The sequence below is a fragment of the Alexandromys fortis genome, unplaced genomic scaffold, assembly GCF_014885135.2.
Source record: "Alexandromys fortis isolate MF-2015 unplaced genomic scaffold, M_Fortis_MF-2015_v1.1 scaffold_89, whole genome shotgun sequence".
Lineage (NCBI taxonomy): Eukaryota > Metazoa > Chordata > Mammalia > Rodentia > Cricetidae > Alexandromys > Alexandromys fortis.
In genome coordinates, this window is record NW_026067973.1 from 6,785,735 (window position 1) to 6,801,269 (window position 15,535).

Sequence of the window (15,535 nt, forward strand, 5' to 3'; positions counted from 1 at the left end):
CTTTACAGCTCTACCCCTGACACCATGAGCCAAAAGGAGCTTCCTTCTGTCAGTCATTTCTGATCATGGAGTTTGTAGTTTGTGGCAGAAACAGAAAAGTAAGTGATACAACTTCTTTTTGCTCAGCATGTTCTTGAGGTTCATTCAGGCGCTCAAAGGTACCAGTCCTTGTCCCTGGTTATTGCTGAACATGTTCCTTCCCTTTCTGTTGTTCATTCCTTCTTCTAACTGATAGACTCTTAGACTTTTTCCACTTTGGGGCAGTACAAATAATAATGCTGTAAACACACGTGGGGTTGATCGTGGTTAAGAAGCCACAGCAGCGCATGGGAGACAGAAAGTCATACGTGAGGAATCTTCTAATTAGTGGTCATGGCTTTAATTTGATAACAAGTGAGCCGGGAAGGGCATTGAGGGGGTGAGAGATGGTGAAGGGTGGCAGGTTGTGAGTGGAGGAGCTTGCTGGAAGAGGGAAGCAGTAGTGGCTGCATCAGAGTCCTCAGTGCGTGTGCTTCACAGTTCCTACTCCTGCCTGGTAGAGCATTTGGGCTAGATCTTACCATGCTGAGAAAGCGGTGACAGCGAGACTCAGGCTAGGGAAGAGCTTCATCTCCGAGGAACAGCAGACCTAAGCAACCTTCCTGTCAGCTGGATGCCTTCAGGGGGCTTTACTTTTGTTTTTATTTTTGTTTTTTAGAGATGGGGGTCACACTATGTAGCTCTAGCTATCATGGAACTCACTATGTAGACCAGGCTGGCCACCTGCCTCTGCTCTGGAATGCTGGCATTAAAGGCATGTACCACTGTGCCCAGAGGGTTTTAATTCCTTATAACTTGTGTACAGGGGTAGATTTCCAGATAGTACAGTGAGAAAGAAAGAAAACCCACTGACTTGTGAATGGAAGAGGTCAGGTTCTCACAGAGACGTGAGGACCTGGGACTTTAATCCTGGCTGCTTGCTGTCAGTGCCTCCACATCTGGAAAGCAAGGATGTTCTCTACGTTTGTAGGGTTAGGTGAGAACGAGCAAAAGTGCTGTGAGCTTAGGAAGTGTTCCAGCAAGTCAGACCTTTGAGCAAGCACCGCAGCTCCCGATCCTACTGTAGGTATGTTTCTCTGTAGATTTGTGCAGTTTACTTGACGCATTTTGCTGACATAGTCTAAATAGGGCCTCAGCTCTCTGAAACGGAGAGAAGCAAGCAGGAAAATTTGCCAATGGGGGAAAAAAACACTCATGAGAGAATGTTACTGGAGAGTCTTTGCAAGAGCGAAGCAGCTTAAAGATTATTGGGGCATTTTAGTGATGGGGGCACCAGTAACCGTGAAGACACCCGTTCTCCGTAGGTTGGTAAGTAAGGCAGGGCTTGGCTGCTGGACGCAGGGGATGCACTAAATGAAGCTGTTGGGAGCATGGCAGCCTGTGTCCTCGTCCTCTTGTCCTAAATCATTTGTCTGCTTTGCTGAGGCCTCCAGACCTCAGGCCCAGTAGCTGAAACCTCCAGTGACCAGCCTAGAACTGCAACTGTGCACTGGTGCTGGTTCTCCCTGGCTTCCTGACTTTGAGCTTGTCACAGTGTTGGGGGAGGCTGCTAGTTCGTTTCCCAACCACCCTGACTTGAAATAATCACACAGAAATTATATTATTTAAACTACTGCTTAGCCAATCAGTTAAGCATATTGCTAGCTAGCTCTTATATCTTAAATTAACCCCTTTCTATTGTTTTATATTGCTATGAGGCTTGTGGCCTACCGGCAAGGTTCCAGCCGATAACTCCATGGCTTCTCACCAACTCCCCCTACTCTCTCTCTATGTCTTTTAGCCTGGCTTTACTCTATTAAGCCATTGGCCGAAAGCAACTTCTTTATTAACCAATGGCAATAAAACATACGCACAGCATACATCACCTCCCACATCAGCACAGCAGGGTCTGACTGCTTTTAGAAGGACTATCAGACTCGGAGGAGGTGGATCCAATCTAGTTGGCAGTAACACTTAAAACTGTTTTGTATTTACTTTACTTCTATAGTGTTTTTCCTACATGTTTGTCTAAATCACTCAAGAGCCTGGTGCCCTCCGAGGCCAGAAGAGGGTGTCATTCCCTGGAACTGGAGTTAAAGTGAGCTGCCATGTGGGTACTGGGGATTGAACCCAGATCCTCTAGAAAAGCAACCTGTGCTGTTAACTGCTGAACTATCTCTCCAGCCCCAGCCATAAAGAGTGGAGATTTAACATCGAATGGCCAGCTCATACTACGTACTTCATGAAACAAGAGGGAATTTTCTTTTCTTCAAACCAGGGCACAATTGCTGCATGTATAGAATATCTTGAAAAGTGGGTGGATGTAATGCCTCCTCTAAGAGTCCCCTGAGAGGACTGATGGGAGAGAGCTGGAATAAATTAACAGCTCGGTGGTGAGGGTGGGGCTGTGGGAACCTGGTGGGAAAGCCTGTCCAGGTTGTTGGCATCATGAACAGCAGGGTCAGTTGGTGGCTTTGGAAACTGTCTTAAGGCCCTGTTCCTGTCTTAGCAGCATTCTCCACCGGCAGAGGCTCCTCCTTGGCCCTTCTGTCTCGGTCGTGTTGCTTCCACACATGACTCCTCCCATTTTGGAGCACCATCTACCTGGGTTCTAGGCCTGCATGATTAGAGGGTTGAGACAGTTGGGAGGAACTTAGACAGGCTTTCAAACTCTTACAGATGTAATTACAGCTGAGGAACCAAGGCAGCTTGAAACAGCAGCTGACAGGGTGGAGTCGAAGGATCTCATTGTAGCCAGGTAGGGAGTGCATGACAATATTTGCTGCTTTGTTCTTTCAGTGCCCAGCACAGGGCCCTGAACTTGGGCTAATCTAGAGAATTTCTGTAGACTGCATGACCTATTATTATCTTCCAAGAAGTGAATCCAGCAGCTCTGAGGCCTGAAACTATCCCACCTGTATACATATATCCCTCTGGGTTGTGTGTAGGAGGGTGGTCCGGTTGATGGGAGCCAGCGTAGATGGAACTATTTGTTTCTGTAAACTAGGGTTACTGGAGTTAGGTTTGTGAGGGTAGGGTGGTTGGAAGCTATGGCCTAGTTATCACAGTGTGACAATCACCCATTCTTAAAACTGTAAAAGAAAGCACTGCTGGCTCGCCTAGCTCTTTCTTCCTCAGGATGTCTTTTGCATCATTCACACACCTGGCAGCTGAGACTAGCGTTTGCCTAGATCCCAGCTGAGGCTGTCACCAGAATACCTACCTTCCTGTGAGTTTTCCATTTTCATTCCAAGAACTCCTTTGCTTTTATGGCCTAGCCTTAGAAGCCAGACAGTGTCACTTCTCCCTCCTCGTGGTGGTGGTGGGAAGCCACAGCCCATGCCCAGCTGATGGAGATTAGGATTATTTTATTATGAGAGAAGTATCAAAGAATCCATGGGCATGTTAGAAAATCACAGCCTGCATAAGCCACCGAGTGTTAATATTAAACCACCACCATAGGGAAAAAAAATCTCATTACCAGGATTGTGGCACAAGATTGAGCTGCTGAATGGCTGACTGAGCCGGCTGCGACTCGGGAGATTTATGGACCCTGTGGCTCTGCAGTCTTTGACTAGACCTGGCTTACCGCTGTGGCATTTGCTGCACAATTGGAAGGTTTTTATTTTGAACACTGGATTTGTGGGATTTCTTCTAGTTCTCTTTTAAAGTCGCTTCCTCCAAAATATAGAAGCCAGGCACAAAAATCAAACAGGGTTGCCTCTTTCATAGAGAAAAAAGCAACACATGTCTAGCCCTTTTCCTCCCTCATCCATATTGTTTTATTGTTCTTTTGTTTCACATCCTGTCTCTCTTTAAATATGATCAAGAAGGGCACAAACCTAATAAAATACCTGCAGTGTTAAAAAAAAAAGAAAAGAAAATCACAGCCTGTAAAATGCCTAAACTTTTCAATCCGAAGGTTTCTTACAAGAAAAAAAAGGCAGCCCCACGGGCCATTGCCCCTTCACACCCAGGTGGGAAGGAGACTGCACCCATGACAGGATCTGCTGGCCAACGGCTGTCGTGCTTCAGATGGTGTCTGGTCCTTTGGGAGAATCAGTTCTTCCTCCTGAGCAATAAGTGAAGGGCTCTTGCCTTTGATGTGGTGGTGGTGACCTTGTCTCTCTCCTTGACGCCAAGGATGCTGGGAAACAGGAAGAGCAGAGTTGGTGTGCTCTTCCACTCCTTTATCAGCTTACTGCTCTCACAGTCTGATTCTCTGTCAGCTTTTGCCTGCTGCCTCTCCTTCCTCTTTATCGTCCTTATCCACCTGCCTCATCCTTTCCCAGACACTTTCAAGACCTTCATGGACATAGCAGCTACTCTAGGCCAGATTTGGCTTCAGAAGACACTACATGTTGCCTGATATCTTATTCCGTTCCTCAATCATTGAAATCTGCTGACCTTTAGGAAGAGTAAAAAGAACCTTTTTATCCTTGTGAGGTCAGAGAGCTCTGCTTTCTGTTGTTGTGGAGTGAGTTCTCTGGAAAAACCATTTCCACATCTCCTCACTGCTAGTGCTAGCTGCTCAGTTTGAAGAGACACAGTGCTTCGGGACAGCCTTGCTTCAAGCTAGTAGACCGAGCAACTGGCATCATCAGTCTTTGTTCTCCCTCCTTTATGACTCTCAGTGCATTGTGGGGCCTTAACGATACTATTTGGTGGGGTTTACATTCTTTTAAGAAAGGTTTATTTGTAATTTTTATTTCACATGTGAATGCCTGCATATATGTATGTGCACCATGAATTAGGGTGGCTGTGAGCCACCTGCTATGGATGCTCCCCAAGGGCAGCGAGTGCTCTTAACTGTGCGCCATCTCTTTAGCTCCGGATTTATGCAGCAGTGGAAAGGAAAGGAGGTGAGATAAGGATCTTGTCAGAAGCTTGCACTTAATGAAATAAAAGTTGTTGAGACAAAGTATACCCATTGTTTATTTCAGACCTTTAAAGCTTGCCAGAGCCTTTTTCTTGACATGGCTTCCGTTGTTCTTCTGCCACATGGATGAAGTCCAGACAAGGGTAGAGACTCTAATAGCACCGTTGTGTGCTTTTCCCACCAGAGTGGTACTACCTCCATCTCTCAATGGCTCCCAGATGGGGAAGACTGGTGAAGACACTTCCCCCCAACCCTTGGGACTGAAGGTCACAAGTGTCCAGTTGCCTAATAGCAAGTCTTTCTCAACTCTGCTGTTCTGAATCCTGGCTAAAGGTGACTGGTGCAGAGGCTGTGATGTTATGCCAGATGTTGTACACATCAGCGGCATGATGCACTGTATGCCTATGTCATGGTGTTGTGGTTCCCGTCTGTGCTTTGGCAGACTTTCTGATCATGCTGCATCATGGGTCTTTGTAGGTTACTGTAACCACATGGCCTGGACCTTTAGTCTCAGAGATGGCCATGACTTGGCAAGTTATGCGTGAACTGTCACTTGAAAAGGTTGTTTGACCTCCTAGAATAACATTTTCTTCATTAACATGGACCCCTTCTGCAACACATGTACCTACCATTCCATGGGCACCATAGCGCCCTCCTTTCTTCCACCCATACTGTGTAAGTTCCTGCTTTGCTCCACTCTGCCTCATGACTTTAGGACTAAAATGTTTGTGGGGGGAGGGGAGGGGAGATGAACCTTAGATGCTAGGGAAGCAGATTAGGTCATCTGATTTGAGGGTGGCATGCTCTTTGATTTGTAGAATTGTGTTTCCTGTGGTACAGTCTAAAAGCTGCAGGTGCAGCCTTGCAGCATGTTAACCGTTATTCCCGTGTGCACTCTCAGGGCAGACGCGAGTCATCTCTGCAGTATTACTGACTGCAGAGCAGTGGCCCTTACCCATGTCCTGCTCCAGGCTACATTAATAAGCACTCCTGTTTTTGCCCAACACCAGCCTTTTGAGCATTAGAATTGCTCAGAGGGTTGGTAGGTTGATTATGACTGAATCTTAAAGGAGCTCAGATTCTCTGTCTCTTATTATTCTCTCATCCATTCATCCTGATGGCGGTTTCCCTTCCCTTCACTCCTCCCATCCCCCACCTCCATCCCCAGATACACTCCTCCATTTCCCTTCAGAAAAGAGCAGGCTTCCCAGGGATATCAACTGAACATAGCTTAACAAGTTACAGTAAGACTATACCAAACCCTGTTTCAGGAGTAGGCAAAAACATCATAGATACCCCCAATATTAGGAATCCCACAAGAGCACCAAGCTACATGACCATAACATACACAATACATTATATATACATATATAACATATGCATAACCTAGTGCAGACCCATCAGGCTCTGTGACTGATGCTTCAATCTCTCTGAGTCTCTTTAGAACTGAAGGTACTTTGAAGGGCCAATTCTGCACTGACAGATACAGAACCAAGCTCATGGAGACTCATGAACTCTAGACCGACAACTGTGGAGCCTCCATGGGTCCAAACTAGGCCTCCTATATATGGGCGACAGTAGTAAAGCTTGGACTATCTGAGGGGCCTCTGGCAGTAGGACTAGGATCTATCCCTGGTACATGAGCTAGCTTGTTGGAGCCCATCCCTATGGTGGGATGCCATGCTTAGCTTTAATGCAGTGGGGACGGCTGGTCCTGCCCCAACTTAATGTGCCAGACTTTGCTGGCTCCCCATGGGAACCCTTGCCCATTGGGAGGAATGGATGGGAAGTGAGCTGGGGTGGGAAGGAGAACTGTGGTTGGGCTGTAAGGCTCACTGAAATGTGCACTTCATGGAAGAGAAGGAGCAAAGAGCCGCTCTAGAAAGTGCCCAGTGGGGCTGAACCGGCAAAGCTAAACATGATTTTAATGTTTGGATGCAGGTGGATGAATGACTGGATAGATGAGGGGCAGATGAGTGGACAGATAGTTAAAAATAGGAGGGAAACCAGAGTACCAGAAGGTTTTCTTTTAAAGCTGACAAATTGACCCAGGATTTCCATTTGTGCCTGCGCCTGGTGATGTCGGGGACCAGCTGACTGTCTTCCGTTGATGCCAGCAAATGTCTCCACAGCAGAATACTCCCAAGCCCCGGGAAATGGGCTGCTTATTGAAACAGGACGTTTCTCAGTGCTGCTCAGGTAGTTGCTGTGTCCAAGTCTGTTCCATGCCTGAACTGCTTAAGAGGCTTTCCTCCTGGGGCCGAGTGTCTGGGTTTCTGTGATGGTGACATGTATCTTGTGTCTTCCCAGTTGCGTGCCCGTGTTCTTTCAGGTCACACCGGTGGCATTTCATTTCATTACAGGCCTTGTGATATTGGCTTTGATAGATTTTTCTTTTGTCCTAGCTTGTGATGACGCATGTTCCCACAGAAGTGAGTGTGTACAGATTGTCTTCCAGTGCTTAGCTTCTTCTGTTATATAAATCTAATTTCCCTTTTTTCAGAAACAATAAAATATAACAAGTCTTTCTGATCTTCCTTAACTGTTAGAGCTGCTACAGCTACTAATGGTTAAGAAACAAATATAATCAGGTATTCCCTCCTTTTGACGTCAAAGCAAAAGAAAGGAGGAAGAGTTGTAGAGCAGCAGTTATGTCAGATGGGAGGACTCCAGCTAAGTTGTTCTAAAAACCAGCATCAGACAACCGTAGACTTCTTCCCGTCCCAGGTCAGAGGTGGGCATGCATCCTCTGCTGCCAGCTTCTGCCTCACCTCTGCCAGCGCTTGGCTGGTGGCTCTGTGTCAGAGATCACAGCAGAATGCAGGAGAGGAGCCCTGTGTTCTCAGAGGACCCTCTCTGACTCTCCGGCTTTCTCCTTATGCTGGTCCCCCACTTTTACATAGTTTTGTGTTCAGCCTTCCCTAAAAAGGGGGCCTTGCTTGAATGCCGTGTTTAGAATTCAGTGCTAGTTTTCCAGGGGCTCTGTACAGGGCAGAATTGGGGTGTCTCTTGGTTCACTTCACGTTTGTCCTTGACAGGATGCTTATCCCAAACCACAGCTTCTTGAACCTTGGGAGTAGGAATTGCCTGTTACCCATCTCTGTATTCCTGCATTTATTTAAGCCGGCACCTAATAGTACTTGGTGATGTGTGACCTCATTTTTTTTTTTTTTTTTTTGTTTTTTGAGACAGGGTTTCTCTGTGGCTTTGGAACCTGTCCTGGCACTAGCTCTGTAGACCAGGCTGGTCTCGAACTCACAGAGATCTGCCTGCCTCTGCCTCCCGAGTGCTGGGATTAAAGGCGTGCACCACCATCGCCCGGCTGACCTCATTTTTATAATGTCCTTTGCCTACTTCCTTTATCTGTCTGTCCTCCACCTACCTATCCATCCTTCCAGTATGTATTCTGTTCATCATACAGTAGTACCAGGCATGTATCGTAGGTAAGACATACTTGGTCCATGAATCTATATATGGGGTAAAGGCACACTCAACAAGTTAACAAGTAAGTAATACAGACTGTGAAGAACATAATGAAAAGGACTGACTGAACACTGAGCCAGAGGAAGTAGAAGGGTCACCAGAGTTCTCCGATGAGCACGCAGCCTCCAGCCAGGTGACTACGAGATGGGAAGATGTGTACTGAGTGCATCTTCCATCCCACCCAGGTCTCAGAGTTCGACTTCTTTTCTAAATGTATATATTATCACTTTGAACTGTGCATGGGTGCTTTAATAGTAAATGTGTTACGTTATGGTTACGTCATCTTATTCAGATATGTTGTAAAATATTATCTTGAGATGTGTTACATTTGTTTAATGATGCAAATAGGTGTTGCATTCTTTTATGTTGTGTTTGTTTAACTCTGTGAAGCTGTGTGTTAATTTGCCTGTCTAAAACACCTGATTGGTCTAATAAAGCGCTGAATGGCCATAGCGAGGCAGGAGAAAGGATAGGCAGGTTGGCAGGCAGAGAGAATAAATAGGAGAAATCTGGGAGAAAAAGGAAGAGCAAGAGGGATCAAGGAGAGGATGCTGGGGGCCAGCCACCGAGTCAGCCAGCCAGTCACAGAGGAAGAGTGAAAGTAAGATATACGGAAATAAGAAAAGGAAGCCAGATGGCGGTGACACATGCCTTTAATCCCAGCACTTGGGGGGCAGAGACAGTTGGATCTCTGTGAGTTTGAGGCCTACAGTCTGGTCTGCAAGAGCTAGTTCCAGCACCAAAGCTACACAGAGAAATCCTGTCTTGAAAAACCACCACCACCACCAACAAAAAAAAAAAAAAAAAAAAAAAAAAAAAGGCCAGCCATTTATAAGTAAGAATAAGACCCCATGGAAGCTGGGTTGTGGGCTCCCCAAAAGAGAGCCAAAGAGTAAAAGAACAACAGATACAAATGAATTCAACTAGACCATTAGCCCATTGAGAAAAGACTGTGTCTATGTGGCAAGCATGTAAATCTTCATACATGTTGGCATATTGGTTGTTTTTATTTGTTTAGCTTTTTAAGAATTTGAGGTTTTCCAAGTGGAGCATGGTGGTGCACACCTTTAATCTCAGGCCAAGGCAGGTAGATCTGAGTTCCAGGCCAGCCAGGGCTGCACAGTGAGACACTCTTTAAAAATGAAAATGTATGAGTGAGTACATCCCATGTTCCTCTTTTTGGGTCTGGCTTACCTCACTCAGGATAGTGTTTTCTATTTCTGTCCATTTGCATGCAAAATTCAAGAAGTCATTGTTTTTTACTGCTGGGTAGTACTTTCTTCATCCATTCTTCCATTGAAGGGCATCTAGGTTGTTTCCAGGTTCTGGCTATTACAAACAATGCTGCTATGAACATAGTTGAGCATATACTTTTGTTGTATGATAGGGCATCTCTTGGGTATATTCCCAAGAGTGGTATTGCTGGGTCCAGGGGTAGGTTGATCCCGAATTTCCTGAGGAAACCGCCACACTATAGTCATCCTCCAGGATATTAACCTTCATCAGGCGATGAAAGGAGACAGAGACAGAGACCCACATTGGAGCACCAGACTGAAATCCCAAGGTTCAAATCAGGAGCAGAAGGAGAGAGAGCACGAGCAAGGAACTCAGGACCGCGAGGGGTGCACCCACACACTGAGACAATGGGGATGTTCTATCAGGAACTCACCAAGGCCAGCTGGATGCTCACCTTACTAGACCTGGATGGAGGTGGACTTCCCACAGGGCAGGGAACCCATTGCTCTTCGGGCTAACAGGGGGGGGGGATTTGATTGGGGGGGGGGGGGAATGGGAGGTGGTGGCAGGGAAGAGACAGAAATCTTTAATAAATAAATTAATTTAAAAAAAAAAGAAAATGTGTCAGAGCAGTGGTGGCACACACCTTTCGGTGTCCCAGCATTCGGATGCAGAGGCAGGTGGATTTCTGTGAGTTTGAGGCCAGCCTGGTCTACAAAGCAAATTCTTGGACAACTGGGGCTACATAGAGAAACTCTGTCTCAAAAAATAAATCAAAGCAAAACAAAACGAAAAAGTAATTTTTTTCTAAATTTGAGACAAAATTTTCCATTCCTTTTAAGTGTTATAAGTAACATATTTTGCCTCTTTATCTGTTTGAAATTTTCTGGTATAATAATCAGAAGAGAAAGTAAATTACTTGTGAAGGAAAAAAGTAAATGGGTCATTGTAATAACAGCCCCTATATACCGTGATGCACAGTTTGTTTTAACTGATTCTGCACGTCCACTTCTGTGTAGACTTAACTTGCACTGACATATTTGTTTCCTATTCTGTGCCAGGGTTTGATACCGTCAGACTTCACAGCTTTTGCAAGCCTGGCTAGTGAATTAATGTCCAGGCTTCATTTTGTCACATCACATTAGCCATTTACATTTCTCTTCGCTGTTCATGTGCTTTGTGGCCTTTTCCTATTGAGCCGTTTGTCTCCCTGAGTTGTAGGGTCAGCTCGTATACTCCATAGCAGTCCTCTGTTGTATAGATTACAGATATTTTGTCTCAGTCTCTTCTATTCTTCTGTTGTTTCAGCTCGCCTTTTAAACCCTACAGTAATGAGTAGTGGGTCTTCCATTTCAGTCTAACCCAGTACTTTTGGTGATGGTACATTATGGTATCTGCGTGCAGCCAAGATAGCCTTCTGAAGTCTGTGGGGCTCTGTGGTGCCGTCTGTCAGCACGGCAGGAAAATCATCACCAGCATCCATTGTCTTTGGTCCAGTAGACCCTGTCTGTTTTTGTTCACTAGTTATCTTATAAATTATTTACAAAATTAGGAATAGGAACGAAATGAAGAATTCATTTGAAAATAAAATAAATGGGGGCTGGAGCGGTGACTCATTGGTTACGAGTACTTGCTGCTCTTACAGAGGACCTGGCTCACATCTGTCTGTAACTCTAGTTCCAATGCCTTATTCGGGCCTGTTTGGGCACCAGACTTGCACATGATGCACATACATGTAGGGAAATACTTGTGCACATAAAAATCTTTTAAAATATATAATACATGAAGTAACTTTTCCACATTCTTTTGGTTATGGGTAAACACACACACATAACATGTATACACACATACTAGGTTTTTTTATTGTGTTTTATTTCTTTTTTAAAATTTTAATTTTTTTACTTCTTTTGATATGTTTTATTTGAGACAGGGTATAACCATATAATTCTGTCTTGGATCTTGATATGTAGACTGGACTGGACTTGAACTCACAGAACACCTTCTGCCTTTGCCTCTCAAGTGCTGGAATAAAATGTGTGTGCTACCACACTTGGCCATATATTCTGAATTTTTATTCTACATTGTCCTTGTTGGGAACGCACACACATACATGTGTTACCCCTGGAATGGATGTGTCTCAAATTACAGCTAACTGCTCATTAGCTGTTGTGCATGAACCCGATGCATCCTTTCTGAAAGGCTGATTGTGGTTTCAGGTCTGGCTTAGCATTGCTCCTAGTTCTTCTCGTTCTTGCAGCATCAAAAATAGCACTTGGATTTTTTTTTTTTTTTTTTTTTTGTGGAACCTTTGGTGATTCACAGAGCTGCTTTGTTTCCTAATTCAAAGTTTTGGGTGATTTTTTTTTTTTTGGTATCTAGAGTAGAGTAATCAATGATTTTCTTTTTCTAAGACAGGGTTTCTCTGTGTAGCCCTGACTATAGATTACTTTGTAGGCCAGGCTGACTTCAAACTCGCAGAGATCCTCCTGCCTCTACCTTCTGAGTGCTGGAGTTAAAGGTATGCACCACCACCATCTGGCTAGCCAATAATTTTCAAATGTCTTTGTCATCTGTGTTCCTCTGTCATTATTGTATACCTTCCCCCTGTAAACTATACCAAATACAGTTTTACACACAGCATCATGGAAAATGAAAGGATAGGGTGTGTCTTTATATTGTAACAGGAGCCATCCAAGGTCCTACTGCAAATACTGCATGACAACATCTTTCCTGGTAAAGCCTAACTGGGCAGAGAGTATGCTGCTTCTTTTTGTGTTAGGAATATATTGTTTACTGTTCAATTTTTTAAAAAATCACACTTATTATGTATTCCGTGTGTTCTGGGAGGAAGGAACGCACGTGGGAAAGTCAGAGGAGAACTTTGAGTCTGTTCCCTTCTTCCACCATGTGGCTTCTGGGGATCAACCTCAGGTCACCAGGCTTGGCAGGAGGTGCTGGCCCAGCTCAGCAGTTCTTGAATTTGAGGACATTCATCAGGTCTACTGTCACCAAAGATCATAAAGTGAAATTTGTTTCTGCCATCAGTTTCATTGCCATTGGACATCTGCTGTACACTTCACATCTCTGTGTGTATCTGATTTGTCTTGGAATTGTGGAGTGTCTTCCTGTGCCACTTTTTCTTAAGGCCATTAGAGATAGAAATTTTGAAGTCAGGATTCTGAACAGTGTTCAGTGGAGGCCAAAAGCAGATAGAAATGCCTCCAGCGGTTCATTCTGTGCTGAAACCGCATGAGCTGCTCCAGAAGGAAGACACCACAGCTGGCTCTGCAGACCCTGAGGTCACACCGAGGGCTCGAGTCCACTGGAGAGTGTATGACTGTGTTAATCTGGAACGGCCACTGACCTGAAAGGTGTTAGACATCACCTTTTCTGTGTGTTGTGAGCAAAAGGAGGAAATGAACGTCTTTTGTCTGGGACAGATGCATCCTCTTCCTGTTCGTCTGCTCACTGGAGTCCTGCTTTATCTGCCCCTCTCCTCTCCACCTCTTCTCTCTATCCAAGCTGTTGGCCCCGGAGTGAACTGCATTTCTGTAGAGCACAGGGCACTGCCAGCCTCTCAGTCGGGAAGTCTCTCTAAGAGGGGTGTTTGCCAAGTGCAATATCATTGTGTGTGCAGGCATCACAGGAGTCTGCCAAGCCCAGAGGTAGGCTGCCAGTGCAAATGCCACGTCGACATGACATTTACAAGTTTAGAGTCTGGAAAAGAACTGGCCGCGGACACCTTCAGCTATCTCGTCTCCGGTATCAGTAACCGGGCCAGCTGGGATTTTCAGACTGAAGAACTCAATCAGGAAGTAATACTTGATGTATTTGAAGCTGTCATTACCCTCTTCCAGGAAAGGAGAAATCCATAGGCTGCAAGATTAGCCATAATGGTTAAGCTTGTAGACTCGAGAATCAAGCATGGATGAGGCTCTTGAATGAGGTTCTTATCAGTTACTACAGTGAACTTGAACAAGCTGCTTAATCTGCATGATCCTGAGCTCTGAGACAGGAATGTCACTGTCACCTTCCTCATAGATTTATCACATAGAATAAACAAATTGAAAACCAAATCGCTTACATGCTTCAAAACCCCCTGGTAGATTGTTTCCAGTTCTCATACTTCAGTCCTGAGAATTTTCCAGAACATATTGTGCCAGCAAGAGCTTGTGTGTAGACTAGCCTCGGTTGAGGCACTGCTGCAGCACCGCACAGGGTCCCAGGACACGGTTTTCCTCGTCTCTCTAGGGAGCCAGGATTGTTTGAGCATTTTGCATTTCTGTAATTGTTTAGGTGCAAAAATTACTTGGAACTTTGTATGCCCTAGAACTTTTGTGTGTCACATTCAAATGCAAAATGCAGACCCATAGCTCTTGAAAGGCTGTTTATTAGGGCAACATACTTTTTTGGGGGACATGAGTAACAAGGTCAATTATCATGATCTGGTATCTGAATAGTAGATTTTTCCGTATTTATATAAAATATAAGTATTGAGGTAACCTTGGTTTTTTTTTAAACTGTTTTCAGAGCCGTTAGTAAAATAATGAGATTCCTACCCCTCCTTTCTCTTCTCTTCCAGGTCTTCAAAGCTATTTCGGGCATTCTATGTCCCCTTCCTGTCGGATCAGTATACGGTGTATGTGAACTACACCATCCTTAAGCCTCGAAAAGCAAAGCAAAGCAGGAAGAAAAGTGGAGGTTAGCAACAGCCCCGTGGCTCCAGCGGACAGCCATCACGTTAACTAGTGGTTCCACTGAGCTGTAACGCTCGTAATAAAGGTCACCTGACAAGAATGCCAGATTCCGGGTGCTCTGAACTCATCACGTCTGGCACAGTCACACACTTCCTGCCCCTGTGTGTTCTGCATGTGAGCTTTCTGCAGATAGGCAGAACCCCGAGCGCCTGGGGAGATGCATTGCTCCACTTGTCAATTGTTTTCTCTCTTCAATTATTTTCTAGAGTGGAGGAGAGCAGAAGCCTCTCCCAGAAGAACCGAGAGCCCTTGACTGGGTGTGTGTGCTAGCAGTTCTGCACGCTCTGGCCTGGCGTCTGGGAACTAGCAAGCCTTCTTTAGGGTACCTGGTTTCTCCACCAAAGCTGTTTGGCAGCTCCTAGCAGACCTTGTTCAAATCCGAGTGCTGAAAAGCACAGCCTAGTTGCCAAGTGACATGTCCTTTCACCTCCAGCAAGACGCATTCGCAGGACTACAACCTTGGCCTGGGAGCTCAGGAAAAAGGCGACCACTGAAGAACTGTGACCTAATCTTATTATTTATGATGCCTCTAATTTTCATTTTATTTTCTTTAAAATCAATAATAATCATATGGCTATTTGTGAAGGTTTTAAGATTCTAAAAAAAGTTTCAGCATGGTATATCTTGAATCCTAGACTCTGTACAACTATATCGGGCATCTTTGGAGAGAAGTCTATCAATAGAGTTGGGTGACATCATATTTTAAAGTAGCTTGAGGCCATTTTGCGGACATTGAGAATTCCTTTGTGTAAAATGACAGCCCCGGTGAAATGAAAAGGACAGTGTGCATATATAGCACCCACACTTCAATTCTGCTGCAAGGGGTCCTTGAGCAGGTGCGTCTAGTTAGTTGCATAGACGGCGGTAAGGACTACAAAAGGCTGCCTGTTAGTTCCCCTTCCCTTTCAGTACGGCACAATGTATAAGACATTTCCTCAGTGTCTCATTTGATCCTCAGCCACTGCGAGGACCCACTTCACAGAAGAGGAAGCAGATGAAGGGGGAGAGAAGAAGTGGCTTGTCCCTTGTCATATGTGTGGGCAGGAAGTCATAGGCCTGGGTGTCGAATCCAGGCTGTCTGACTTCTCACGTTCTCAGACTGTCCATGCCTCTCCTCCACCTATGAAACACGACTTGGGAGGAGGGTTAGATTGACCACAGG

General features: G+C 45.2%; 1 protein-coding gene across 3 annotated transcripts in view; it reads left to right on the forward strand.

Annotated features, from left to right (window-relative positions):
• Alg9 (ALG9 alpha-1,2-mannosyltransferase) overlaps positions 1–15,002 on the forward strand; it is a 60,065-nt gene extending 45,063 nt beyond the window's left edge. For 2 of the 3 annotated variants that reach the window (XM_050156215.1, XM_050156214.1), the window contains exons 15-16: positions 14,199–14,317; positions 14,580–15,002. In XM_050156215.1, the coding sequence (XP_050012172.1) occupies positions 14,199–14,317; positions 14,580–14,626 (166 nt within the window). In that variant the 3' untranslated portion in view covers positions 14,627–15,002. Of the gene's footprint in view, positions 1–14,198 lie in introns of all 3 variants that reach the window. The other variant, XR_007594291.1, reaches the window with a different exon arrangement.
• Positions 15,003–15,535: the final 533 nt, after the last annotated feature.